The sequence below is a fragment of the Sus scrofa genome, chromosome X (assembly GCF_000003025.6).
Source record: "Sus scrofa isolate TJ Tabasco breed Duroc chromosome X, Sscrofa11.1, whole genome shotgun sequence".
Taxonomy (NCBI): Eukaryota; Metazoa; Chordata; class Mammalia; order Artiodactyla; family Suidae; genus Sus; species Sus scrofa.
In genome coordinates, this window is record NC_010461.5 from 107,742,695 (window position 1) to 107,770,247 (window position 27,553).

Sequence of the window (27,553 nt, forward strand, 5' to 3'; positions counted from 1 at the left end):
CCAAAAGGAAGAACTAAGAGTACTTTATCCTAAAGGATTTTTAGTTCCAGGTGGTTGTGACCAAAGCATTTTTAGCTCCTGCAGTGACCTCCTTTGGGTTTAGAAAGAGCCCAATGCTTGCCTGCATATCTATCTTTTAAACACTCCTACAACATTCTGCAAGCAGGGACTGGTGGATACAGTTCAAATAAGAAAACCAATTATCTTTAAGTTTGGCTCCCAGGGGAGATTTGCTTTTTAATTGAGAGATCAATGTTGGATTCTCATGACATCCTGAACTTCCATTCAGTGATTGCTGACTAATAGTGTGAAGTTGGAAATTGGAGTATCTGACATGTCACATGGGTCAGAGCCACGATCTATTTAGGCCAGCTCCCAGAGGCTGCTGAAAGCATCAAGGAATAGCTTGGGCAGGGTATAATGTGAAAAAGTCCTGAAACTAGGGACAGAAAATCTAGGTTCTAGACCTGGATCTCCTACTGCAATGTGCAGTCTGGTGTGTCACTTACCTTTAATAAATCCTGTTTTTTTTCTACTTTGAATGGGAGTGATAATCCCTGCCCTGCTGACCTCATAGGGTTGCTGAGAGACTCCAATGAGATGACGTACAGGAAACCTTTTATCAACTAGAAATCTATATGCTCCATGCTAATCTCATATTTGAAGAGTATGTTGATGTCATGGATCACAGAAGTCAAAGATAGTGTCAAGTTCAAAGATATCTGACTCCTAAAACTGGAAGTAAAACTCTTATTTTTAAAAATCATTCAATATAGCCTGAAAACATCGAAATCTCTTTTCCCCAAAGCCTTCAGTCAACTTTAAGTGAATTCTACATTCTAATTATAAGCACAACTGTTACAGTTTGGATTGTATAATCAAATTAAAAGTCCTTTCATACAAGCTGTGAGGTAGTTTTTAAAACCAGTTACCTTGTCATTTTCTATCCTTGGACGGCAGATTGCACCTGGCCTCCTGAGTAAGTTTTTGCAATGCTGGTTTATCTGGTTTCCAGGCTATGTAGAAAAGAGCTCGTTGGGATAGCAAAACCTCTTTGTATAACAGCACTTAGGCCTCTCTCGTTTCTTTGATGGTTTTGTGAAGCATCATACAAACCAGAGCACTTGTAGAGATATGACCATTGCCTTTGGTACACCAGGCCATCATCAATGTCACCATTTGGCTACGAAGTTCACAAACAACATCTGGCCCTTCCTCTGTGTCAGTCAGTACTCTAAATGCTGGAGATATAAAGGTGAAGCAAGGCTGAGAAGCTGGATCCATGACTTAGGAACTCAATGACTAGTGGGAATAACAGACACGTATACAAATCAATGGAATTACAACATGATAAATGCAACCAAAGAACTCTGTATACCATGAAGATGTAGCACAGACAAAGGAGTTTTGGAATCAGTTTGCAAGGGAGCTGGTTCCAATAAAGGTCTATTGAAGGGCTGGTCATTTGGGGATTTTTTTGCTTTAATTTTTTCTAAAGTACTTTTCCATCTATTATTTCATTAATCGTTACAATTCATTGGGTGCTGAGGGATTGAAAGAAGAATGTCAAGCCAGTAAGTCAGTGGAAGGTGTTTCAATCAGAGGGAAGAGCATGTGCTGCTTAAAAGTGACAGGAGGGGTTGCTGGAGAATAGGCAGATGCAGAAGATGGAGGGCCCTGTACACCATCCTAAGGAGTGTGAACTTTATCCTGAGGTCAACGAGAAGGGTTTTTAAATAGGGAAGTGGCACAGTCATATTTGTGTTTTAGAAAGCTGTATACTTTGGGTAATTATGCAAATTAGTTAGAGGTAAAGGAAGAGACTCAGGGCAAGAAGTCTAGTGAGGAAACTGTTATCTCATTTCAGAGAAGAATGATGGTTATTGCAAAAGGAGAGGAGGCAATGGCTTCAGGCAAGAGTAACTTCACTGTCATTGTCCGTAAGACCATCTTGTCCCTTCATCGTTTTTCAACTTTATCAAAAGAAATTGCAGAAGAAAATATCTCTTTCTAAGTATTTGAGAACATGTGAATGGATCATAACCCTGAAGTTCACGGGTGTCTTGGTTTTTTGGATGTTAACTCACATTTCCCATAGAAACAATAGCAATCCCAAATCTCTGGCCATCCCAGAGAAATCTATTTAAAGTACAAAGTACTTGAAAAGCTTTATGTTTGCAGTGAAATGTAGTTCTCTAAAAACATTTGTTACATGACTAAATGAATGAAAGAATGAAGGAAAAATTGTATGAATATACACGGGCAAAGATCTGTACTAGATATAGTCAGAGATGCAAAGATGTCTCAGTTGTAGCTCTTGGCCTTGAGGGAAATTAGAAAAATGTTTCAGCTGGACAGCTCTCCAGAGTGACACCTCCTCTCTGATTGCCAGCGCACTCATCACTAAGGCTCAGCAGGAAGATTTATTAAAACAAAATTCAATAAATGTTATGTAGCCTTCAATACACAAAGAGTACTAACCTAAAGATCACACAAGGTGTCAGGTCTTTGATTTGAAGTTCATGAATTTTTCAAAAACTGGGTTTAATGAGCAGCACATAATTTGCACATGGTGAATAATTAAAACAGTGTAACTAATACTTCCTCCAACCCCAGGCCAACAGTCCCTCTCCTCAGAGGCAACTATTATAAATTGTTGTGGGTGCTTTAAGAATTTTTATATGCTTATACCAACATGTACACACCCTTGCTTTTTTTCATATTTACACAAAAGTGACTGCACAATACATAATAATTTCACAGAGCTTTTTAATTTAATACCTCTTGGAGATCTTTCAGTCTCTGCATACATAGATCAATCTCATTCATGTTAACATTTGCATGGTGCCCTGGCATACGGATCAGCCATTATTTATTTATTTATGTTGTGGCAGAGCTTGTTTTCTAAGAAACAAAACATTATAGATACGATGAAAGTTCCTTTTGTCTCCAATCCCATCTCTCTTGAGCCCCAGAGGCATCCACATCCTAAAGTTGATGTGTATCCTCCATGTTCATGTTTTCAGCCCACTCCGCGTGAATCTATCTATAAACAATGTGATACCATTTTGTATGTTTTAAATTTCGTACAAATGGCCTAACGTTTGGCAGCTTGCTTCGCCCCCACCGCCCACCACTTCACATTGTTTCTTCAGACCTATCTTTGGTGATATTTGTAGTTCTCATTCACTCATTGGTGATTTATCTCGCTGCCCGTTATACTGAATACTGTGGGTTTATGTGTTTTTCCTTGTAGCTTACTTGCTATACATAAAAGTTGTGCAATTCGAATATGTGTCTCAGACCCTTGCTTTGAGGTTGCACTGGATGGGTTAATAAAAGGATGGAAGATTCTTACAAATTGAAAAGCTGGAAACTTTTAGGCTAGAAAAGGATGGACATTTAGATTAATACATTTTAGCCATTACAAACAATGCTGCAGTGAATATTCTTGAATACGTTTTTTGTGTTCTTTTAAGGTACCTAGGAGTTGAATCACCAACTTAGAGTATATTTATAGTTTCGTATTTACTAGGTACTACCAAATTGCTCTCCAAATTGGATGTACAAACACATATTCCTACAAGCAGTGTAAACAGTATCTGTTTCCTCACATTCTTGCAGGCATTTGGTATTAGCAGATGTTTTTATTTGTGGTAATCTGATGGTATCTCTATGCTAATTTAATTTGAATTTCCCTGATCATTAGTGAGGATAAAAGCATGTTTTCATCTTTTTACTGGCCATTCAGGTTTTCTCTTTAGTGCCTCGTCCAGTAATACTTGGTCTGTTGTTAATGTGGATTGTCGTTTAATAAATGGAGGCCTTCATGCGTCTATATCTGTCTGTTGTATTATTTGTTTCAAATATCTTCTCCAAGTCTGTCACTTGCCTTTTAACTTTGTTTATTGCAATGTCTTTATAGCGTTAGAAAGATGGAAGGATTTTTTTTCCTTGATGTGGTCAAATTTATCAATCACTTAACAATGTGTACTTTTTGCATCTTATTCACAAAATCCTCTCCTACCCCACTATCATTAATATATTATTCTAAATTTAGTTTAAAACTTAAGTTTTTAAAAATTTAGTTATTGAATCCATCTGGAATTTATTTCTGTGTATGATGAAATATAAGAAATTTATTTATTCTAATATGATAAACCAATTGTTTCTATACCATTTATTGAATAATACATCCTTTCCTCTCATGATTTACAATGCCAGTTCTGTCATATACCAAAGTTCTTTATACAGTTGACCCTTGAAAAACAGGGGTTTGAACTGGGTGGGTCAACTTATACATGGATGTTTTTCAACAGTAAACACTACAGTACTGCAATATCTGTGGTTGACTCCATGAATGTGGAACCAGGAATATGAAGGAACTGTGTATATATGAAGGGCCAACTGTAAATTATACACAGACTTTTGACTGCAAGGAGGGTTGGCACCCCTAACCCCTGTATTGTTCAAGGGTCAACTGTACTCTCAGATTTGTGTCTGAGTTCCTCTTTCCTCCAATTGATATTACACTGTTTTAAGAGTAATACACACTTGTCTATGTCTTGATATTTGTAGGATAATTGGTTCCTATTTATTTTTCATAATTGTCTTGAAAATTCTTGGTCCACATCTTCAGCAACACTTGATATTATCATTTTTCATTTAACTGGTGAATAATACCTATTCAAACATTCTATTTTATCATTGTTTTTGCTACAGTATAGGATAATTATTAATTTTTTAAAAAAATTATCTTCTATGCAACATTATTGATGAACTCCCTTAAAAGTTAAAATAATTTGTCTAAAAATTCTCTTTGGTTTTCTATGTAGCCAGTCAGGTCATCAAGGAATAATGACACTTTCCTCCATTCCCATGCTTAAGTCTATTTCTTTTTCTTTTTTTTTTTTTTTTGTTGTTGTTGTTGTTGTTGTTGTTGCTATTTCTTGGGCCGCTCCCGCGGCATATGGAGGTTCCCAGGCTAGGGGTCGAATCGGAGCTGTAGCCACCGGCCTACGCCAGAGCCACAGCAACGCGCAATCCGAGCCGCGTCTGCAACCTACACCACAGCTCACGGCAACGCCGGATCGTTAACCCACTGAGCAAGGGCAGGGACCGAACCCGCAACCTCATGGTTCCTAGTCGGATTCGTTAACCACTGCGCCACGACGGGAACTCCTTAAGTCTATTTCTATTCTTTGTCTCATTGAATTCGCAATATCTCTACAATATAATGTTAAGTAGTTATATGGAGTGCAGGCATCCTCATCTTGTTCATGGCTCTGATTAAAGTTGTTAAAGTTTCTACATTAATCATAATGTTTATCATGGGGTTTTAGTAGATAATCTTAGATTAAACCTTTCCCTCTATTTTAATTTGTTTAGAGGGTTTTTTCCCCATAAAGAGTGGTTGAATTTCACTTAATTTTAAAAAATCTATTGAGATGAGTACATATTATTTTCTCTTTAATCAGCTTAAGTAGTGACTTGCAGTAATGGATTTTCTAGACTATCATTTAATTCCTGAAAACAAGCCCATTTGATTACATAGTATTATTTTTATAAATTGGTTGAGTTCAGTTAATTAATATTTTAATTAGGACTTTTGAGGTTTTTATCAAAAGTATAATTGCCATATATTGTTTCGTCTTTTAAGCAAGCTTGTCTGGCTTTGGTGTCAAGTCTTCGCTAACCTCATATAATGGACCGGATAGCTTTTCCTCTTTTTCTGTTGTCTAGAATATTTTATATAATTTAGAGATTGCCTGTTCTGTGATAGTTTGATAAAACTTACCCGTGAAAGAATATGGGATTTGTGCCTTTGGCTACTGATTGAATTTCTTCAGTGTCTGATGACTTATTCATGTTTTAAATTTATTCTTTAATAAAAATATGTTAATTTTTATTTTTATACAGAATTTCTCATCTCATCAAAGTTTTTGTATTTATTGGCACATTTCATAGTATGCTCTTATTATGCTAAAATTTTAAATGTTTATTTAGTAATATCCCTATTTTCATTGTTCATAATGATTATTCAGGTCTTGATTCTTTTTTCGAGTTTAAACAAATTTACTGAGAGATGACTGACATACAACATTACATTGGTTTCAGGTAAACAACATGATTCAATATTTGTATTCATTGCAAAATGTTCTCCACAATAAATCTAGTTACCATTCATCACCATACAAAGTTAAATTCTAGGATTTACTCACTAGGCAACTTTCAAGTATGCTCTACAAAAATTGACTAGAGTCATCAGACTGTACTTTACATGACTGTAACTTGTTTATTTTATAATGGTAAGTTTGTAGCTCTTGACTTTCTTCTCTCATTTAGTCCACTCACCAACTCCCCTCCCTTTGGCAACCATCATTTTGTTCTCTGATCTATGATCTTTGTTTTGTTTTGTTTGTTTTGTTTTTTTTAGATTCAACATATAAGTGAAGTCATATGGTATCTGTCTTTCTTTGTGTGACTTATTTCACTTCGCATAATTTCCTCAAGGTCCATCCATGTTGTCACAATGACATGATTTCATCCTTTTTTCTTTACAACTGAATAGTATTCTATTGTGACTATATACCACATCTTCTTTATCCATTCATCCATCAGTGGACACTTAGGATGTTTCCTTATCTTGGCTATAGTACATAGTACTGCTGTGAACATAAGCACTGTGTTTTTTCAAATTTGTGTCTTCCTTTCTTTGGGTAAAAACCAGAAGGAGAATTGCTGGATCATATTGCAGTTTTATTTTTAATTTTTTGAGGAATGTCTATACTGTTTTCCATAGTAGTACTGTTTCCCCACCAACAGTACATGAGGGTCACCTACAAAATCAGGTTAAATTAACTGGTCAAACATTTGCTTCTGTTTGATTTGTGCAGTAAGGTGGGTGATCGGCACTCCCAGCTGTCTGCTTCATGAATTCCCTTTCCCTCCCTCCTCCCTGTCCTTCCTTGAGTCCCCTAACTCTCAGTGTTTCTTGAACAGGCACTTCACAAAAACAGTTATCTACAAATGTAAATGGATTAACTTTATTATTTATAAGGGGAATATAAACTAAAACCATATGAGACAGCTGTATTACCCATTAGAACATCTAAAAGAATTGACAGTAACAAGTGTTAGCAAGTTGATGGAGAACAATGGAACTCTCATAGTGCTGGAAAATTACTTTGAAAAACTGCTTGGTAGTATCTACCTACATAAATAAGAATTAACTACAACTATGCACAACAACATGGAAACCCAACGGAAAAAGCCAGACAACAAAAGAGTACATACTGTAAATTCATTCATATGAATTAAAGACAGAGCTAATCTATGTTTCACAACCTACTACTCTGCCATCTTCTCTTCTCCTCCAGGTTTTCATTCTTTTTTACTTATTCAATCTGATCAGAGTATTGTCTATTTTATTAAGCTTTTTTAAAAACTAGGTTTTGGCATTGTTAACCATTTTTATTTTTTTGTTTCCTAGTTCATTAATTTCTGTTTTGATATTTATTTCCTTTGTTTTACTTTCTTCTGATTTGCTTCATGATTCTTTTCTAACCTCTTGAGTTGAATGCTTAACATAGCAATATTCGGCTATTTTGTTTCATATTGCATGCATCATATTTTCTTATATCAGTTACACTCTACAATCTGATATATGTCATTTAGTAATAATTGTGTGTCTTTTTTTTTGTCTTTTTGCCATTTCTTAGGCCGCTCCTATGGCATATGCAGGTTCCCAGGCTAGGGGTCGAATCGGAGCTGTAGCCACTGGCCTATACCACAGCCACAGCAACGTGGGATCCAAGCCGTGTCTGTAACCTACACCACAGCTCACGGCAAGGCTGGATCCTTAACCCACTGAGCAAGGCCAGGGATCGAACCCTCATGGTTCCTAGTCAGATTCGTTAACCACTGAGCCACGACGGGAACTCCCTGTGTGTCATTTTTCATTAATTTTTTCTTTAGTCCATTTAGAAGATTTTTTTGTCCAAATGTATAGGGAGCTTTGGGCAGTATTTTTTTTATTAACTTCTATTTTATTGCATTTTATGAGATTGTTATTAAAATGATATTGCTTATATGGAATTTATTGAGACTTCCTTTGATACTTGTGTTCTAGTTTTGTAAATGCTTCAAATGTTATTAAAAATGATGTGTATATTTGGAGGGGCCCAGTATTTGATATGTACGTATGTTTGTGTATTAATTCAAACTTCATATCAGTTTCTGAGAAGAGTGTGTTAAAATTTTCCTTCTAGTAAATAAGGATTTGTGCATTTTCCTCTTGTTCTGTCAAATTGTTTCATTTTTCAGAGCCCCAGTTTCTTTGCCTATAAAATGAAATGAGAAATTGTGTGTAAAACAATAAATTCTGGGCTTGTAGGCATTCAATCAGCCAGAGGTGCTCTTGCTTGGTTCTTATTACTATTACACATAATATTAGTAAATACAAGCCCTGTCCTCTCAATATGTTCTCAGGATGACTTAGTTTAAGAGGGGAAGGCATATTGCTTTGAATGAAGCCCAAACAAGGAACACTAAATCAAGCTGATCAGGTCACATTGCCTAGGCAAGGCCAGTGACAATTAGGAGTCACCTCATTCACCAAGAAAAGCAGTTGCTTTGAATGCACATCTCTTGGGAGCCTTCTTCAAATCGCCAAAAAGGGAGAATGGGCTCAGGGCAGAGTGAGCAATGATAGAACAATGTAGGCGGGCAGACCCTCAGTATCCTTGCTTCAGCTAAGCAGGGCTCCCAGGCATTGGAGCCTTATGAAGTTGTTGAAGGAACACATGGCTACTAGTAGAACCTTTAAGGATCCTAGACAATCCCGAGGGCTGCTTCCTTAAAGTATGTCTCCAAAGTTTTGACAGTTTTCCTAGGAGAAGTGGTATTTTCTGAGTTAGCTGAGCAAGAGGCTAAAGGGATTGTTGGGCAATCACTCCTCCCACCTGGGTCTAGTTTCAAGAGAAAGCCCTAAGAACAGGGCTGTGGTGACCGTCCATTCCCACGTGTACACTTTCTAAATGAACGGAACGGCAGGACATTTCAAGATATTTTCTTTCTTTCTTTACTCCCTTCCTCCTTCCCTCCCTTCCTTCCCTCCTTCCTTCTCTTTCTTCCCTCTGTGCCTCAGATGTGTTAAGCCAGAGCTCAAAATGTGTTGCTACTGACTCAGTCTCCAGTGTTTCTCTCTCAGTGCCTGGATGCCACATGTGTATAGCACAAACCTAGGATTTAAGAAAAGTGGAATGATTACTGTAATGGAGATTTAGTAAAGTAGGTAAACATAAAGGCTCTAAATTCATACAGACTTGAGTTCAAAATTCTGACTCCATTCCTTACTGGCTGTGTACGTGTAACTGAGCAAGCCGCAACTTCTCTGATACTCCTTATCCTCAAGGGTCAAATCAGGATAAAATCACATTGTTGAGGAGTTCCTGTTGTGGTGCAGCAGAAACGAATCTGACTATTATCCATGAGGATGCGGGTTTGATCCCTGGCCTCACTCAGTGGGTTGGGGATCCAGCATTGCTGTGAGCTGGTGTGTAGGTTGCAAATGCAGCCCGGATCCTGTATTGCTGTGGCTATGGTATAGGCTGAGTGTTGTAGCTCCGATTCGACCCCTAACCTGGGAACTTCCATATGCCATGGGTGCAGCCCTAAAATAAAGCAAAAAAAAAAAAAAAATCACATTGTTGAACACATTGGCTATACAACACCAAGAATGACCCTACTGTAAACTATGAACTTTGAGTGATTATGATGCATCCACACAGGTTCATCAATTGAAACAAATGTACCACTCTGGTGGGGAATGTTGGTAATGGGGGAAGTAATGCATATACAAGGGCAAACGAGGTATGGGGACTCTCTGTACCTTTACTTCAATTTTGCTGTGCACCTAAAACAGCTCTAAAGAATAAAATCTTAATTAAAAAATTTAACTCAGTTTTTTGTGATGATTAAATGAGATAATCTGAGGACTTATCATTATGTCTGGGATTTAGTAGGTTCACAATAAATGCTAGCTCCCTATTCCCTTGTTAAACTCACATTTAGTTATCTCAGCTCTTCTTTGAGCGCCACATAAATACAGGCACATATCTGTTTACCCAATGGGCACTTGTTTTGCACAGCTCACAATTACCAGGAAAGCCAAACACAGAGGTGATCCATTTCCTCAAAGAACATTAATCTAGTTGGGAATACAACACATATAGATCAAATCAATACAGAGCAATGTATTTGCAAATGCTGGCAGAGGGGACAGAGGTATAAGAAAAGGTCAAACTGGAAGTAAATGCGGGAAAGGACATAGAATATTGAAAAAGAAAAGAGGGGGTGAATTAGTAACACACCTCTGGCTTCTCGGAGGGTTCAGAAGTAGACACAAATGCCCACACCAAAGCCCAAAGACATAGTACATGAAAAGTTCTTATTCTTCCCACGAACAACATTTCATTAATGCCATCTTGGTTCCAGGCACTAAGTGGTTACATAGCTATGAGACACCTTGGTCTTCCCCTACAAAGGACACAATATGGTAGAGGAAGCAAGATATGAATATAAGTGGAACGGAATAAGGCAGCATAGGATTATAGGATGATTGGATACTGTAATCATTGGTTCTAAAGTTCCCAGGAAGGGGTGAACACTTTTGGTCAGCTCAGGAGGAAGATCATGATCAGAAATAGAGGCAAGATCTGTCACTGATGAAAAGTGAAGGCACTGTGAATGAAGAAAATAGTAAGTAGAAAGGGGAGTATATGAAGTGGGAGGGGAAGAGGGATTGTGAGAAATATGGTTTGAGAGGTCAGGTTTTGATTATGAAGGACCTGTAAGTTAACGGATTGGACTTTATTGTGAGGACAACGAAGAGCCAGTGAAGAGTTTAAAGGAGAACAGTGGATACAGACAGACTTCTGCTTAGAATAATCATCGGGCAGCAGTGTGGAGGATAAACTGGTCAGAGCAAGCCAGGAAGCAGTGAGACCGGTTATCAGACTACTGCAATAGCCTAAAAAAAAAAAAAAAAAGGATAAAATAGAGAAAAGCCTTTTCTAGGGTGGAGGAACTCTCAATAAGGAAGGTGTCAGAAAGCAAGTTCCTCCTTTAGGTCTGGCTGCCTTTAGATTTGAAGCAACTTCACTATATCACACTTGTTTGAGCTTTCCTACTCTAACTTGACCACAAGTTTTGAGTCAGGAAGTAATTCCATGATAGCTTCTTGTGACCAAGGCCTCCCATTTGCTGGTTGTCTGAGTAATCTGGGTGGCATGGACTGTAGACAGAGAATAAGGTTTTATGGCAGTCTTGGCCTCCATAAAACATGATTTCTTAACACAACTGTAAGTAGCTACACACTCAAAGCCATCTTGGGTCAAATTAGGGAAATCAGAGCTCTATTTAGAACTTTCCCACATACGGAAGTAAGGAATTATTTAGATGCTAGTAAGACCTACAAAGAAGGTATATCGGCCCTACTCAACCATCTCACTATTTTGTCAATGGCCTTTGCTTCTAAATTTGACTTCTACCTTGATCCAGCCAAACCAGACCTTTATGCATCTAGATTCTTTTATCTCAGACTTTGATCCCCAGTACCTCTCATTCCCTTCACTACTCATCTATTACTACCACTCTTCACTCTTTATAGATTTTATTCAAACCATCTATCTTTTCCTAGAGGCTCTCTTATGAATCCAATTCATCCTACTTCCTTTGCACTGAATCCCAGCCTTACAATTTGTATCCCTTGGTGCTTACTGATAGGCAGCCCAGTAATCCAGGAGCTGACATAGCAGAAGGGAAATAATATAAGCTCTTTGGCCAAACAGACCTGGATTCAAATTCTGTGTTCACCATTCATTACCTGTGTTACTTTGAGTGAGTTACTTAACCCTTTTTAGCTATATTGATTATTCTCATCTGTAAAATGGGAGCAACAATAGTACCTACATCACAGAGTTTGTAGGATGATTATGAGGTAAATGATTTGACATTTACTGCATAGACCTCAATAAATGTCAATTGAAATGAAAAGTCATAGTCCATTTGTCACTTGGGTGGGATCTTCTGTCTTCCCTAAATGAATTGAAACATACCAAAAGTTAGTGGCCATAACTTCCTTCCTTTTTATCACTCTCTACCCCTGCATCTGGTAGAGGGCTGTGTATACAACAAGTATTGAGTTAATTTAATGACCTGATTAAAATAAAGCTTGATACAAAGCCACAGGTAAAGAATTGGCTATGGGAAAGGGAGGGAGTCTTAAGGGACTGAATCTATTATAAATTTTAGAGACCAGATTTACCAAAAAGGGAAAAAAAATTCAGAAACCTTAGACTCTGAGGGTTAAGAGAGAGGGTGGCGTCTTGACTTGTACATAAACAATGCAATGTAGTAAAAAGGCAGTTTCAGGGTTAGACAGTTCTGAATTGACGTTTAAGTTCCACTACATTCAAGCTATCTGACCTTGGACAAATCACTGAAACTTCTCAGGGCCTCGGTTTCCTCATCCGTAAAATTAAGATAACAATACATGACCTCCAGAGTTGTAGAGAGGATTGAAGGCCTAGTCTATTTAAGATTCCTGGAATAATGCATGAGAAATAATTGGTGGCCAAAAATATATCACCTACCTCTCCTTCCCTTCTCTGTCCTTCCTTTCCTGCACTGACTATCAGAGCAATCTGGCTGTACGGAGAGAGAAGAATTGTGACATCTTCTTGAGAGCATTGCCAAATGTTTCCTTGACATCTTTGTTCCTCAGACTGTAGATCATGGGGTTGAGCATGGGGATGACCACTGTGTAGAATACAGACACCAGCCTGTCCCTGCCTAGTAGGTACTCAGAGGTAGGACGCAAGTAAATGAACACTGTGGTCCCATAGTACAGGCTGACAGCCGTCAGGTGGGATGCACAGGTGGAGAATGTCTTGTGTTTGCCCTGGGCTGAGGGGATTCGGATGATAGCCAAGAAGACACATGTGTAGGAGGCCAGGACTATTGCCAGGGACACAGACACATTAAAACTACCACAGGCAAAGAGAAGAAGTTGAAGGATCTGTGTGTCAGAGCAGGAAAGTTTTAAAAGGGGAGGAATGTCACAGAAGTAATGAGTGATAACATGGGACTTACAGAAGGTCAGACGAAAAGTTGTGCTAGTGAGAAGCACCATGTTCATTAGGCCCACTGCATAGCTAGCAGCCACTAGCTGCAAACAAAGCCTTGGGGACATGATGGTATGGTAGAGCAAAGGACTGCAGATGGCCACGTAACGGTCATAGGCCATGGATGCCAGGAGGAAGAACTCGGTGACAGCAAAGATCAAAAAGCAGCTTGTCTGGACCACACAGCCAGAGAAGGAGATGCTTTGACAACCGGAGAAAAACCCCATCAACATTTTGGGGACCGTGACTGAAGAATAACAGAAATCAAGAAAGGACAGGTTGCTGAGGAAGAAATACATGGGAGTATGGAGTTGGGAGTTGACTGTAATGAGAACAAGGAGGCCCAGGTTTCCAACCACTGTGACCGCATAGATGGAGAAGAAGAGGGCAAAGAGGATGGGCTGAAGCTGAGGATCATCGGTGAGGCCCACGAGGAAGAATTTGCGCAACTCACTGGTATTGCCTGCTCCCATTGCGCCACTGCAGGTCTGCAGAAGGGATATGCATGACAATAGTGAGACATGTACAGTTCAAATCCTTAAACACACACCTGCAGGGTCTGGTCCTGGTGACCTAGCACATGACATTCTGGCTTACCTATTTCTTGTTAACTTCCAGCCCAATTGGATACAAGGTTTAAAGGCATGAGGATTGAATATGGAATCAGAAGAATGGGTCTGAATCTCAGCTTTTGCCACGTATTGTCTCTGTGACCTTGGCCGAATGTCTTAACCTCTTTGAGTCTTCCTTGTAAACAAGGATAAAATACCAATCCTATAAGACTGGTTGTAAGGCTAAAGGTGATGGTAGGTATCTGTAAAGTATTTAGCAACGTATGGGAAGAAGAGTGGGTCTCAGTGAATCCTAATTGCCTTCCTCCTTCCACATCCTTCTTCCCAGCAATGAACTTGTCCTCAGCTAAAGTTTAGCCTGGGCATAAAGTCAAGGACACAAATCTTAGACATGGGAGAGACTCTCCACACCTCAGCTGTGTGTTTGAGAGACAGCAGCGGATGAGGGGAGGGAGAATATAAAACAATATCATATAGGGGTAAAAGGGCAAACTCCAGGGTCAATTACATGTGGGTTAGAATCCCATTCTATTATTTACTAGCTGTGTGAACTTGGGCATGCTACGTAACCTGTCTGAACTTCAGTTTCCTCATCTTTACCCTGAGTGTACCAAAATATTCTTACTCCACTCCACTAATTTACTGTGAAGATGGAATAATTTATGTAAAGCACTTAGCAAAGTGCCTGGTCCATGCTAAGCATGTGGTAAATATTAGCTTTTATTATGATTGGGAATCTCCTAGTTTGTCTGTTCAAACTGCACAGAAGCCCCTTTAGATTCTGCCACTTGCTCCTTGCTAAGAATTATTTCCTAACTGAGCTCTTGTTACTAATCACTGTGTTGTGATTCTCCAGCCTGTTGAGGCAGTAAAAGGGTGATATATTACTCTCATCTAATGCTGTTTTCAAGAGGGAGAAATCCAGAACGTACGGCATCAAAAGGGGAAGGAAATTGCCCAAAGTTGCCCTCGGGCTTAATCTAAGTGCTGGAACTCAAACCCAGTTGTCCTTTCTACAGTATGCCTTCCACTTGGAGGGCGTAACAGCCTCTGACCTCTCCTTTCAGAAACATGGAATCCATGTCCTTATCAGAACACAGAAAACAGGGAGCTGCTTCACCCACAGTTCCTTAGGAAGTCACATTTTGACAACCTTTCTCTTAATCAGGGAGATTGACAATATCTAACTGTACTTTATTTTGATAATATTTTTCTTGTTAAGAGTTGGGATAGCGAAGGACAAACTATGGCACTGAACAGAGAATTGATATCCCTGGATTTAGAGTCAGAATGCCTGGGTTTGAGTTCCAATTTCAAATGCTCCAAATGCTCCATAGCATTTGGTAATTCTTTCTGGGTCATACTAGCTTCATCTATAAAATAGGCACAAAAATACATGCTCTTCTGAACTCACAAGATTGCTGCAAATATCCAGTGACAGTCTCTAGGAAAATTATTTGTACAGTAATTAAATAGAGTTACGGTGAATACTCAGAAAGCATGCACTGGAATAGACAGGTCAAACTTTAAATAAGTTCTATGAGTTTGCTGGTGGCTCAGTGGATTAAAGATCCAGCATTCTCACTGCAGCAACTTGGGTTGCTGCTTGTGGTGTGGGTTCAATCTCTGCCCAGGCAACTTCCCCATGCTGGGCGTAGCCAAAAAATAGCTTTATGATCATTGTGAAAACTGCTGTTCTAGAGCCCCCTCCTCCCTGGGTGCTTCCCTGACAGCTGCCAGCCCACCTTGGCTTTCACAACACTGGCTTCCATCTTCTTGTGGGCTCCAAGTCAGACTCTGGAAGAGAAAGTTAGATTAGTCTCCCGCAACCTATAAATAAATGCCTGCTGCCTTTTTGTCCCTCTGAGGTTGTGGCTGCCTGCTTTATGTCACCTCTATGGCCATCTTTAGGAACTGAAATTCCTCAGTACATAGTGCTGGTTGTTAACATTTTAAATGTTATCCGGAATATATTAATAGATACCTTTAATAAGTAGATAACAAATGCCACACATTATACTGGGTGATTGACACAAATCATTGTATTTAATCTCCTTAACCACCTTAGCAAGTAACTACTATTATTATTTACACCTTACACACCAGGTAACTGAGGCTCAGAACATTTCAAAGCCTTGCTCAAGATCTCATAGCTGTTAGGTGGCAGAATCTACATTAAAATATGGTTCGGCAATATTCTAATGTTATTGTATCCATGCTGTCTTTTCTAAATCTAGTCATACAATTATAGATTGTTAAATATTTTTCAAGGGATTTGCAAATCCATCCTTTCTTTGTTATCATGCTAATCATAGAAATAATCAAGATGGTTTCTCTTAATTTTAGAGGTGAATTCAAGCCACAAAAAACTTATGTACTTTGTTCTTGGACATTCATGTTCTCAACTAATATTCATTGGATGCTTGGTGTGTACCAGGCAAGGCGGTAGGTACTAGGCGTACTCTCATGGACTTTAAAATCTAAAGGAAGAGATGGACAACCAACGAAAAATACATAAATATTTTTGATTGATAAAATCATAAGTAAAATAAAACACACCAATAGAATAGAGAGAGCTCAGGGTTTGGAGAGGCAGCATTAGGTAGAGTGCAAAGGAAAGCCTCTCTGAGGAGTTGATGTTAGGAGCTAGAATCTGAATGGAGAGAAGCTGGCCATACAAAGATCCAGAGTACACTCAAATGCTCAGTGACATTGTCAGCAATAGAACTGAGGTCTCCTAAATTCTACGTAGAGCTTCAGTCTCCGTTTGAAAGAATGGCACAAGTACAAGTTGACTAGGAATGTGAATATATGGAACATTCAAACTTTCTTCTACAGCATCGCTGTCTTTTGATCACCCACCTTTATCCTTTGAATGTCTCTAGAAGTCACAAATATTCACCAGCCACTTTTCTGTTTCCGTATTCATTGAAAATGCTTCAGGCCAGCATCACTGGTTGGGCTTTTTCCAGATGTTCCCTTGGCAGGCGCAGATAAGTTTGTGGGCTTATGGTAATAAAGCCTCTAGAACTAAGGTCCAAGTTATATTTCCCTCCCTACTTCCCCCTCCAGGCTTAGCCATGTCTGTGTAATTGGCAGAATCATTAATACAGCAAAAGTATCTGTCTTCTTGACTGGTCTCCTGAGATGCTGAGGAAAGTAAGCTCAAGGGCTGAGCTTCAGGGACGTTCAAGACGGCTGGAGCAGTAAGCAGAGCCATTCCCATTAGAGTGTTTTCACTGACTCATGCTGAGAGTTTGGGGATCTGGAGTCACCACTGAGATGTTCTGGGAACAGTTGGAAGAATCAAATTGACTATGAGATATATTGTGTTGTCATCTTTTACCTAAAATACATTCTTATTCACCTGAAAAATTCTAAGCCACAATTAAAATACCAGTTGTTTTCCCAAACATATGGATTCTAGGAATTAGGAATAAATGACCAATACAGAAGATGGTAGTAAGGACATATTTCTCATTTTATGATCTGTCCTATTACCTTGTTTACTCCACAGCAAACGCCTCTGATTATAAACTATAAATTATTTTTCACATCAAAGAATTATTAGTTTTTACGTGGTCAGTAAATTCTCTGAAGGCCACTCAGTGTTTTAATAAAATACTCTTGTACCTGAGATGTATATGGCAGCCAGCTGCCTTGTACCATACTGTTTCATTTTTTAATCAGACAAGATCTGAGTTGTGGAAGACTCGGTTCTATGCATGTGTTTTATTTTTTTTTTATTCGATAAATGTTTATTAAATATGTATCATGTACTTTTCATTGTGCTAGGAGCTAGGAATATAAAATCAATAGTAAGTTAATAATATTCTCTACATACAACACTCCACTCCCACTCCCCAATACATGCACAGGTGTGAGTGTGCTCACACACATGCACAAGTCTCAAATTTGGAAGGCAAAAGCAGCTTATATCTCCTTTAGTGCTGGCTCATTAGCAGATTCTATGGAAAATACCACGTTATTATGCATTTTAAGGGCTAGAGCTATTGATTTTAAAGCAAGAAAATTGTTTAAAAATTAGACTTTGTAGACATGTCTCTTGTGGGCAGATTGGTTTAATTCTGTTGCTTGGCTGTGCAGATTTTTGTAGCCATTTAAAGGAGAAATTATTCTTTTTCTTCAAGTTAAATTGTGGTACATTAGGTGATATTTGAACCACTTTATGAGCTTCTGCTATGGCATGATGGGCTGACTCTGCGTATTGAAGAATGCTGTCCCCAAATTTAATTATCTTGGGACATCGTACCGCATAGGGTAAAATGAGCCATTTTTGTTCATTACGACTGCAGCCTTTGCTGAAATAGAGGTTATGGGATAACAACTTAAAGGCTAACTCATTAATGCTCAGGGACGAATGAAGTAATGTGCCAGCAGACCAAATTGGTGCCCAAATGTTTTCATCTAGAGACCTGTATCTTGTTCCCATGTTGTTATATATTAATGGGGATGTCTTTATCTGTTGTCACTGCCTGTAGACATTTGAATAACGTAGATGCAATGCTTTCTAGGTGATCATCCCTGCACACTATCAATTTCTCAAAGTCCAAAGATCTCTCAGTGGCTAGAAGCAAAATTCTGATGGTGCTGCAAAGTGCCTAATATAAAGATTCCAGCAATGGCATCAGTGCAGTCCTGATTTTTTTTTTTTTTCTCCAAGGTGTTTTCCAGTGAACACTGCACCAGCCCTTACTATTTGATGGGGGCAATGGAGTAAACTAGTCCTCTAAATGGTGAAGGCTCTGGATTTATGCCTAGCTGAAGGCATTTCCTTCCTTGTGATGTAGAAGTGAGTGAGTTTTCTGATGTTTCTCCATCTGTGCCATGCATTTCAGGACGTGAGGAACAGTCTTGATGATACCCAAATGTGTTTCCCCTTTTTGTATTACTGTGCTGATGGCATGACAAAGGAGTCACTTGTCCTGGTGACAGATCATGAGGAATGTCCTTTCATCAGTCTGCAGTGAATGGGGACAGGGGGTCCATCGTCATGGAACTGGGAACATGGAGGGTTTTACTATCCTCCTTGAAATGAGTGTCCCCTCTTAGGTCTGATGTCCTCCCAGCCATTTGCTGCCCGAAATGAAATTTTCTCCAATTTTTCTGAAAGTATATTGTATAGCTCAAAAGTCACAGTTTCATGCTACATATTTTTAAAAGATTTATTCTGCTAGTCAGTATAAGGAACTGTGCTAAATCCAATCACAAAATTTTATGCTATTCTTACAACAACTTTATGGAGCATGTACTATGTTTATTTCTGTTTTACAGATGAAGAAAGTGAAGCACAGAGAAAATAAGTAAATTACCCAGGATCACAAAGATGATATGTAACTAAGCCGGGAATATCACCTAGGTCCTTTTGACTCCACAATCTATCAATGCTCTTTTTGCCATAGCACATTGAAATCATCTTCTAAAATCATATTTGTTCATCTGCTCAGCCCTTTTCTCTAAAACTGATGGTTCTCAACACTGTTTTTACATTAAAATCACCTGGGATCTTAAAAATACACTATATTCAGATCCCATCATCAGATTTTGATCTAACTGGTCTGGGATGTGGCATGGGCATCCATATTTTTAAAAAGCTTCCCGAGTGACTCTAATATGTTGCCAGTGTTGAAAACTACAACCTCAGAGTTTTATGCTGAGTTACTTTTCCTGCTTCCTTTTTACAAATAGAATACTAGACCCTAGCTGCCTGATTCCTCACAGGGTCTGACAAAGAATTTAGAGCTATCAGTTAATACAACAATCAGGGAGAGGTCTTTGCACAATGGTTAGGGACTGATGCCTTCGAATCTACACAAGTGCCTCCTTATCTGCTGAATCATGACCATCACTGAGATGGTGAACTGCAAACTTGGACAAACCCAAGAAGTCTTAAGAAGTAAAAGACATTTCAAGAGTAATTAGAGACACCATGTCCAGCCCTTTCCTACAAGGGGACCTAGAGAGACATGTCCTTCATCACAATCTTCAGAGCCATGAGGTAATTTCATTGAGGGGTGTTCTTACGCTTACAATGAAATTTTATGGAACACCTGTATGTGCCAGGAACTGTTAGTGGTTCTCAGTTAGGGTGATATTTCCCTTATATAGGGCACTTGGAATTGTATGGAAGTTTTTTTTTTATTGTGAAAATAACTGTGAGGAAATACTGATATTAACTTTGAGGTGGCCAGGGATGCTAAATGTCTTATAATGCTCAAAAGTCTTGTGTATTTCTTTCTTTCTTTTTTTTTTTTTTTTGTCTTTTTGCCATTTCTTGGGCTGCTCCCGCGGCATATGGAGGTTCCCAGGCTAGGGGTCGAATCGGAGCTATAGCTGCCAGCCTACGCCAGAGCCACAGCAACACGGGATCTGAGCTGCATCTGCGACCTATACCACAGCTAACGGCAACGTCGGATCGTTAACCCACTGAGCGAGGCCAGGGTCGAACCTGCAACCTCATGGTTCCTAGTCGGATTCGTTCACCACTGTGCCACGACGGGAACTCCTTGTGCAATTCTTATAATAAGAATTTTTTCACTCCAAATATCAACTAGCACCTTTATTGAGAAATAATAATATATAATTCAGGTCTGAGATAAACACTTCTTTCCCCTTCAATGACAGTGGCTATGATCACCATCATTCAATTCCTACTGAGGGTTTTTAGAGGGCATTTCAGTCAATTTTGTCAGTCAGCAACTATCAAGCCCTTACTGCACATTGAATCTTTAATAGACACTCTGTAAAAGGAAAAGAAGAGTCTTTAACTTCAGAGAGCTCATAATCTAGCTGGGGAGACAAAATACCCATTGAATAAGATTTAAAAATATGCCTCAAACAACATACCAACTAGTACATGTATCAAGCCAAAAGGAGGGTGGTATAATGAAAAGAACATTATCTTCAGTCAGACAAAACTAGGTTCAAATTCTGGCCTTCAAGTTTTATTTTTGTGTGATCTTGAGCATGATACTCAACATTTCTGCATGTCACTTTTCTAACCTGTAAAATGAGATATTTGCCTTACAGAGTTTAGATAAATATTACAAATACTTGCAATATAGAAATACTTGCAATGTAGAAAATGCTTGGTAAGCATCATTCCCTATTGTTAAAAACATAATATAATAAAAAGTATTTGGGGAGTTTCCGTCGTGGCGCAGTGGTTAACGAATCCAACTAGGAACTATGAGGTTGTGGGTTCGGTCCCTGCCCTTGCTCAGTGGGTTAAGGATCGGGCGTTGCAGTGAGCTGTGGTGTAGGTCGCAGACGCGGCTCGGATCCCGCGTTGCTGTGGCTCTGGCGTAGGCCGGTGGCTCCAGCTCCGATTCGACCCCTAGCCTGGGAACCTCCATATGCCGCAGGAGAGGCCCAAAGAAATAGCAAAAAAAAAAAAGACAAAAAAAAATTAATAAAAAGTATTTGAACAATATTATCAACCCACTGGAACTAACTGATACTTTTATAGAACACTCCACTTAATAATGGTACATAGACTGTATCTTAGGTCCTACACCAAACTATAACACATTTGAAAAGAATTGAAACCATATAAAGTATGGTGTTTGACCATAGTTGATTTAAACTAGAAAGTAATAACATAAAAATAGCAAGAAAATCTCCAATCACTTGGAAACTAAACCATGAATTTTAGAGGAAATCTCAAAGGAAACCAGAAATTATTTAGAATGGAATGAAAATGAAAACACAACATGCCCAAATTTGTGGATTTCAGCTTTAGCTTAGTAGTACTTAGAAATTTACAGAATTAAAAGCATGTATCAGAAAATAAGAAAGATCTCAAATAAATTATTTAAGTATATGTCTTAGGAAACTACTAAAATAATAAATTAAATCACAATTAAGCAAAAGGAAGGAAATAATAAAGAGGATGAATATGCATTTTTAAAAGGGAGAGAAAAGATAAATGAAATAAAAACTGGTGCTTTGAAAAGATTAACAAAATTGATAATTCTTTATCAAAATAGAAAAGAGAAAAACACAAATTTCCAATATCAGAATGAAAGAGGGGTATTATTACAGATACTGCAGATATTAAAAGGAAAACAAAGGAATACTATGAACAATTCTACACAAAAAATGAGACAGTTACAATGAAGTCACCAACTCCTCAAAAGCCAAATTATAAAACTCACTAAATATTAAATAGATAAATATTCTTTTATTACCAAAATTGATTTTATAGTTTTAAATCTTGTAAAAAAAAAATCTCGGAGTTCCCGTGGTGGCGCAGTGGTTAACGAATCCGACTAGGAACCATGAGGTTGCGGGTTCGATCCCTGCCCTATGCTCAGTGGGTTAACGATCCGGCGTTGCCGTGAGCTGTGGTGTAGGTTGCAGACGCAGCTTGGATCCCGCGTTGCTGTGGCTCTGGCGTAGGCCGGTGGCTACAGCTCCGATTGGACCCCTAGTCTGGGAACCTCCATATGCCGAGGGAGCGGCCCAAGAAATAGCAACAATAACAACAACAACAACAACAACAAAAAGACAAAAGACAAAAAAAAAAAAAAATCTCCAGGTCTAGATAGTTTCATTGGTGACATCTACCAAATTAAAGAACATAATACCAATGTCTTCCGGAAAATAGCAGTAAATACTTTCCATCTTTCTTTATGATGCCCGCATTATCCTGATACTGAAACCAGACAAAGATAGTGCAAAACAATTAAAACTGCAAACCAATATCCCTCATATATATAAACATAAGTATCCTCAGCAAAGTATTGGAAAACTAAAACCAGCAATACCTAAAAAGAGTAAAACATCACAACCAGTTGGGGTTTATCTTGGGAATGTGAGACTAGTGCAACATTTAAAAAAATCAATCAGATCAATCAATATAATCCATCATTTTAACAGTCTAAATAAGAAAAAAAGCCCACATGATTATATCAATAGATGCAGGGAAATTGGACAAAATAAAACATACATTTATTATTTTTTAAAAACTTGCAAAAAACTAGGAGTAAAGGAAATTTCCTTAACCTGATAAAAAGCATCTATGAAAAACTATAGCTAACATTATAATGGTAAAGGAATGAATACATTCCTCTTAAGATCAGGAACAAGGCAAGGATATCTACTTTTATCACTTGTATTTAACATTGTACTAAAAGTTCTAGCTGATGCAGTAAGATAAGAAAAAGAAAGAACAGACAGATTGCAAAGGAAGAAACAGTCTTCATTTATAGACAAATGATTATCCATGTACAAAATCTCAGGGAATGTAAAATGAAAGCCAAGGAAATCTGCAGATTCAATGCAATCCCTTTCAGATTACCAATGGAATTTTTCACAGAACTAGAAAAAAATAATTTTATATAGAAATACAGAAGACCCCAAGTAGCTAAAATAATGTTGAGAAAGAAGAACAGAGCTGGAGGAATCAGGCTCCCTGGCTTCAGGCTGTACTACAAAGCTACAGTCATCATAACAGTATGGTACTGACACAAAAACAGACACAGAGATGAATGGAACAGGCTAGAGAGCTCCAAACTAATAATGAACAGGATAGAGAGCTACTTGAACTAATGAGTGAGCTTAGCAAGGTCACTGGGTGCAACTTCAACACACAATATTTAATTGTATTTCTAATTTTTTAATTTTTATACAATTTTAAAGATTACTTTCCATTTATACTTATTACAAAATGTTGGATATATTCTGCATGTTGTACAATACATCCGTGAGCCTATCTTACACCCAATAGTTTGTATCTCCCACTTCCCACCTCTATATTGCTCTGGCCCCCTCTCCCCACTGATAACCACTAGTTTGTTCTTTATATATGTGTGTCTGTTTCTTTTTTGTTATATTCACTAGTTGTAAGTTTTAGATTCCACATATGTGATATCATACAGTATTTGTCCTTCCCTGTCTGACTTTTTTCACTTAGCATAATGCCCTCCAAGTACATCCATTTTGGCTGTGAATGGCAAAATTTCGTTCTTTTGAATGGCTGAAGAGTACCCCACTGTGTGTGTGTGTGTGTGTGTGTGTGTGTGTGTGTGTGTGTGTGTGTGGCAATGAAAGCCACTAGCGTGCATGTGTCTTTTCAAATTCGTGTTTTTGGGGTTTTGTGATATATACCCAGGAATGCAATTGTTGGGTCATATGGTAATTCAATTTTTATTTTTTTGAGAAACCTCCACACCATTTTCCACAACAGCTGCATCAATTTACATTCCCACCAACAGTGTATGAGGATTCCCTTTTCTCCATATCCTTGCCAACATTTGTGGTCTTCTTGACAACAGCCATTCTGACAGGTGTAAGGTGATATCTCATTGTGGCCTTGATTTGCCTTTCCCTGATGATTGGTGATGTTGAGTATCTTTTCATGTGTCTATTTGCCATCTGCATTTCATCTTTGCAAAATTTTCTATTCAGTTCTTCTGTCCATTTGTTAATCTATTTTTTTTTGATGTTGAGTTGTATGAGCTATTTATATATATTGGATATTAACCCCTTATTTGCAAATATTTTCTCTCATTCAGTAGGTTGTCTTTTAATTTTTCAATAGTTTCCTTTACTGCGCAAAAGCTTTTAAGTTTAATAAGGTCCCATTTTTTATCTTTGCTTTTATTTCCTTTACTTTAATAGACAGATACAAAAAGATAGTGCTGCAATTTATGTCAAACAGTGTTTGTTCTACCTACGTTTTCCTCTAGGAATTTTATAGTATCCATTCTGAGTTTATTTTTGGATGTGTTGTTAGAGAATGTTCTAATTTCATTCTTTTACATGTGGCTGTCTGGTTTTCCCAGCAGCACTTACTTAAGAGATTGTATTTTCTCCACTGTATATTCTTTCCTTCTTTGTCATAAATTAATTGGCCATATGAGCATGGGTTTCTTTCTGGGCTCTCTATTGTGTTCCATTCATCTCTGTGTCTGGTTTTTGTGTCAGTACCATACTGTTTTAATGACTGTAGCTTTGTAGTACAGCCTGAAGCCAGGGAGCCTGATTCCTCCAGCTCTGTTCTTCTTTCTCAAGATTATTTTAGCTACTTGGGGTCTTCTGTATTTCTATATAAAATTTTTTTTTCTAGTTCTGTGAAAAATTCCATTGGTAATCTGAAAGGGATTGCATTAAATCTGTAGACTTCCTTGGGGAGCATAGTCATTTTAATAATATTGATTCTTCCAATATAAGAACATAGTATATCTTTCCATCTGTTTGTCTTCAATTTCTTTCATCAGTGTCTTACAGTTTTTGGAGTAGAGGTCTTTTGACTCCTTAGGTAGGTTTATCCCAAGGTATTTATTCTTTTTGATATGATGGTAAATGGGATTGTTTCCTTAATTTATCTTTCTGATACTTCATTGTTAGTGTATAGAAATGCAACTGATTTCTGTATATTTATTTTGTATCCTGTAACTTTATAAAATTCATTGGTGAGCTCTAATAGTTTTCTGATAGCACCTTTAGGATTTTCTATGTATAGTACCATGTCATCTGCAAACAGTTTATTGTATCTGTAAATTCAAGCAATGAACAATTGGAAGTCAAAATTGTGAAAATATATGTATATCATTTTAAATGGTTCCAAAATGAAATTGCTAAGTATCAATATAACAAACTTGTACAGGATTTATATGCTGAAAACTATAAAGTACTGATGAAAGATTTCAAATAATATATAAATAAATGGTGAGACATACCATGAACAGGGATTGGAGGAGTCAACATAATAATAAAGATGCCAATTATCCCCAAAGTAACCTATAAATTCAATGCAATAGCAATGAAAATTCCAGCATAATTTTGTGGTTATCATTATTAGAGACAATAGGAATTTCTAAAACCCTCCATTCTGAATTTTATATAAAAGGACAAAGAAAATAAAATAGCTTAAAAATTTAAGAAAAAGAATAAAGATGGAGGACTCACCCTAACAAGTTTAAGGCTTACTATAAAGCTACAGTAATGAATACAGTATGTATTGGCAAAGGAATAGACCCTTGGGTCAATGGACCAGAATAGAGAGTTGAAAAATAGGCCCACACAAATGTAGCCATTTGGTCTTTGACAAAGGTATAAAAGCAATTCAGTGGAGGAGTGGTAGTCTTTCATCAAATGGAACAAGTTGTCATTCATATGCAAAAAATAAAAATAAAAAATGACCACTCTGACCACAAATTCACAACTTATACAAAGATAAACTCAAAAGTTTACATATTTATAGATATAAATATAAAACAACGTTTTAAAGATTACAGAAACCATAGGAGAAAATCTATATAATCTGACTTTAGGCAAAAGTTCATAGAAAGGAAACCAAAGGCATGATATTGAAAAGAAAAAATAAATAAGGTCATTATTAAAATTAAGAACATTTTCTCTGTCAAAGACACTGCCATGAAGGTGAAAAGGCAAATTAAAGACTGGGAAAAAATATTTGTAATACACCCAATAAAGGACTTATATCCAGGATATATAAATAACTCTGAATAAACAAGCTTCAAAAAAAAATCTAGGAGATGAATTGGGATTGGGGATTGACATATACACACATTTTGTACTACTGTATAGCACAGGGAGATCTACTCAATGTTCTGTGATAACCTATATGGGAAAAGAATCTGAAGGGGAATGGACCTATCCGTACATCTGAAACTAACATATCATTGTGAATCAACTATACTCCAATAAAACTTTTTTTTTTTGTCTTTTCTAGGGCCGCTCCCGCGGCATATGGAGGTTCCCAGGCTAGGGGTCGAATCGGAGCTGTAGCCGCCGGCCTACGCCAGAGCCACAGCAACGCGGGATCCAAGCTGCGTCTGCAACCTACACCACAGCTCACGGCAACGCCGGATCGTTAACCCCCTGAGCAAGGGCAGGGACCGAACCCGCAACCTCATGGTTCCTAGTCGGATTCGTTAACCACTGCGCCACGACAAGAACTTCCAATAAATTTTTTAAAAAAATCCAATTAAAAATGGCCAAGGCGTTCCCACCGTGGCGCAGTGGTTAACGAATCCGACTAGGAACCATGAGGTTGCGGGTTCGGTCCCTGCCCTTGCTCAGGGGGTTAACGATCCGGCGTTGCCGTGAGCTGTGGTGTAGGTTGCAGACGCGGCTCAGATCCAGCGTTGCTGTGGCTCTGGCGTAGGCCGGCGGCTACGGCTCCGATTCGACCCCTAGCCTGGGAACCTCCATATGCCGCAGAAGCGGCCCAAAGAAATAGCAAAAAAAAAAAAAAAAAAAAAGGGCAAGAGGCATGAGCAGACATTTCACCGAAGAGAATATACTGATAGAAATAAGTACAGGAGAAGATATTTAACATCATTAGCCATTAGGCAGATGCAAATTAAAACCAAGATAACATTATACACCTATTAGCATGTCTTTAAAAATACTAGAATAATAATTTGGTGAGGATATGGAGCGACTAGAAATTTTACACATTACTCTTGGGAAGGCAAAATGATATAGCCACTCTAGAAAACTTATTGGAATTTTCTTATTTGTTTTTCCTTTTTTTTTTCTTTTTTGGCCACCCTGCGGCATATGGAGTTCCCAGGCCAGGGATCAGATCCAAGCCACAGTTGCAAACTACATCGTAGCTGTGGCAGCACTGGAACTTTAACACACTGTGCTGGGCCTGGACCAAACCTGTGTCCTGGCACTGCAGAGATGCAGACAATTGCGTTGAGCTACAGTGGGAATTCCTCTTATGTTAAACACTCACTACTCTACAGCACAGGGAACTATATCTGATCTCTCAGGATAGAACATGATGGAAGATAG

General features: G+C 38.2%; 2 protein-coding genes across 2 annotated transcripts in view; both read right to left on the minus strand.

Annotated features, from left to right (window-relative positions):
* IGSF1 (immunoglobulin superfamily member 1) overlaps positions 1-27,553 on the minus strand; it is a 375,771-nt gene that overhangs the window by 67,729 nt on the left and 280,489 nt on the right. The window lies entirely within an intron of this gene.
* LOC100511059 (olfactory receptor 1020-like) lies at positions 9,671-20,041 on the minus strand. Its single transcript, XM_021080495.1, has one exon. It carries the CDS (start codon positions 13,658-13,660, stop codon positions 12,698-12,700), a length of 963 nt encoding a protein of 320 aa, XP_020936154.1. The 5' UTR covers positions 13,661-20,041; the 3' UTR covers positions 9,671-12,697.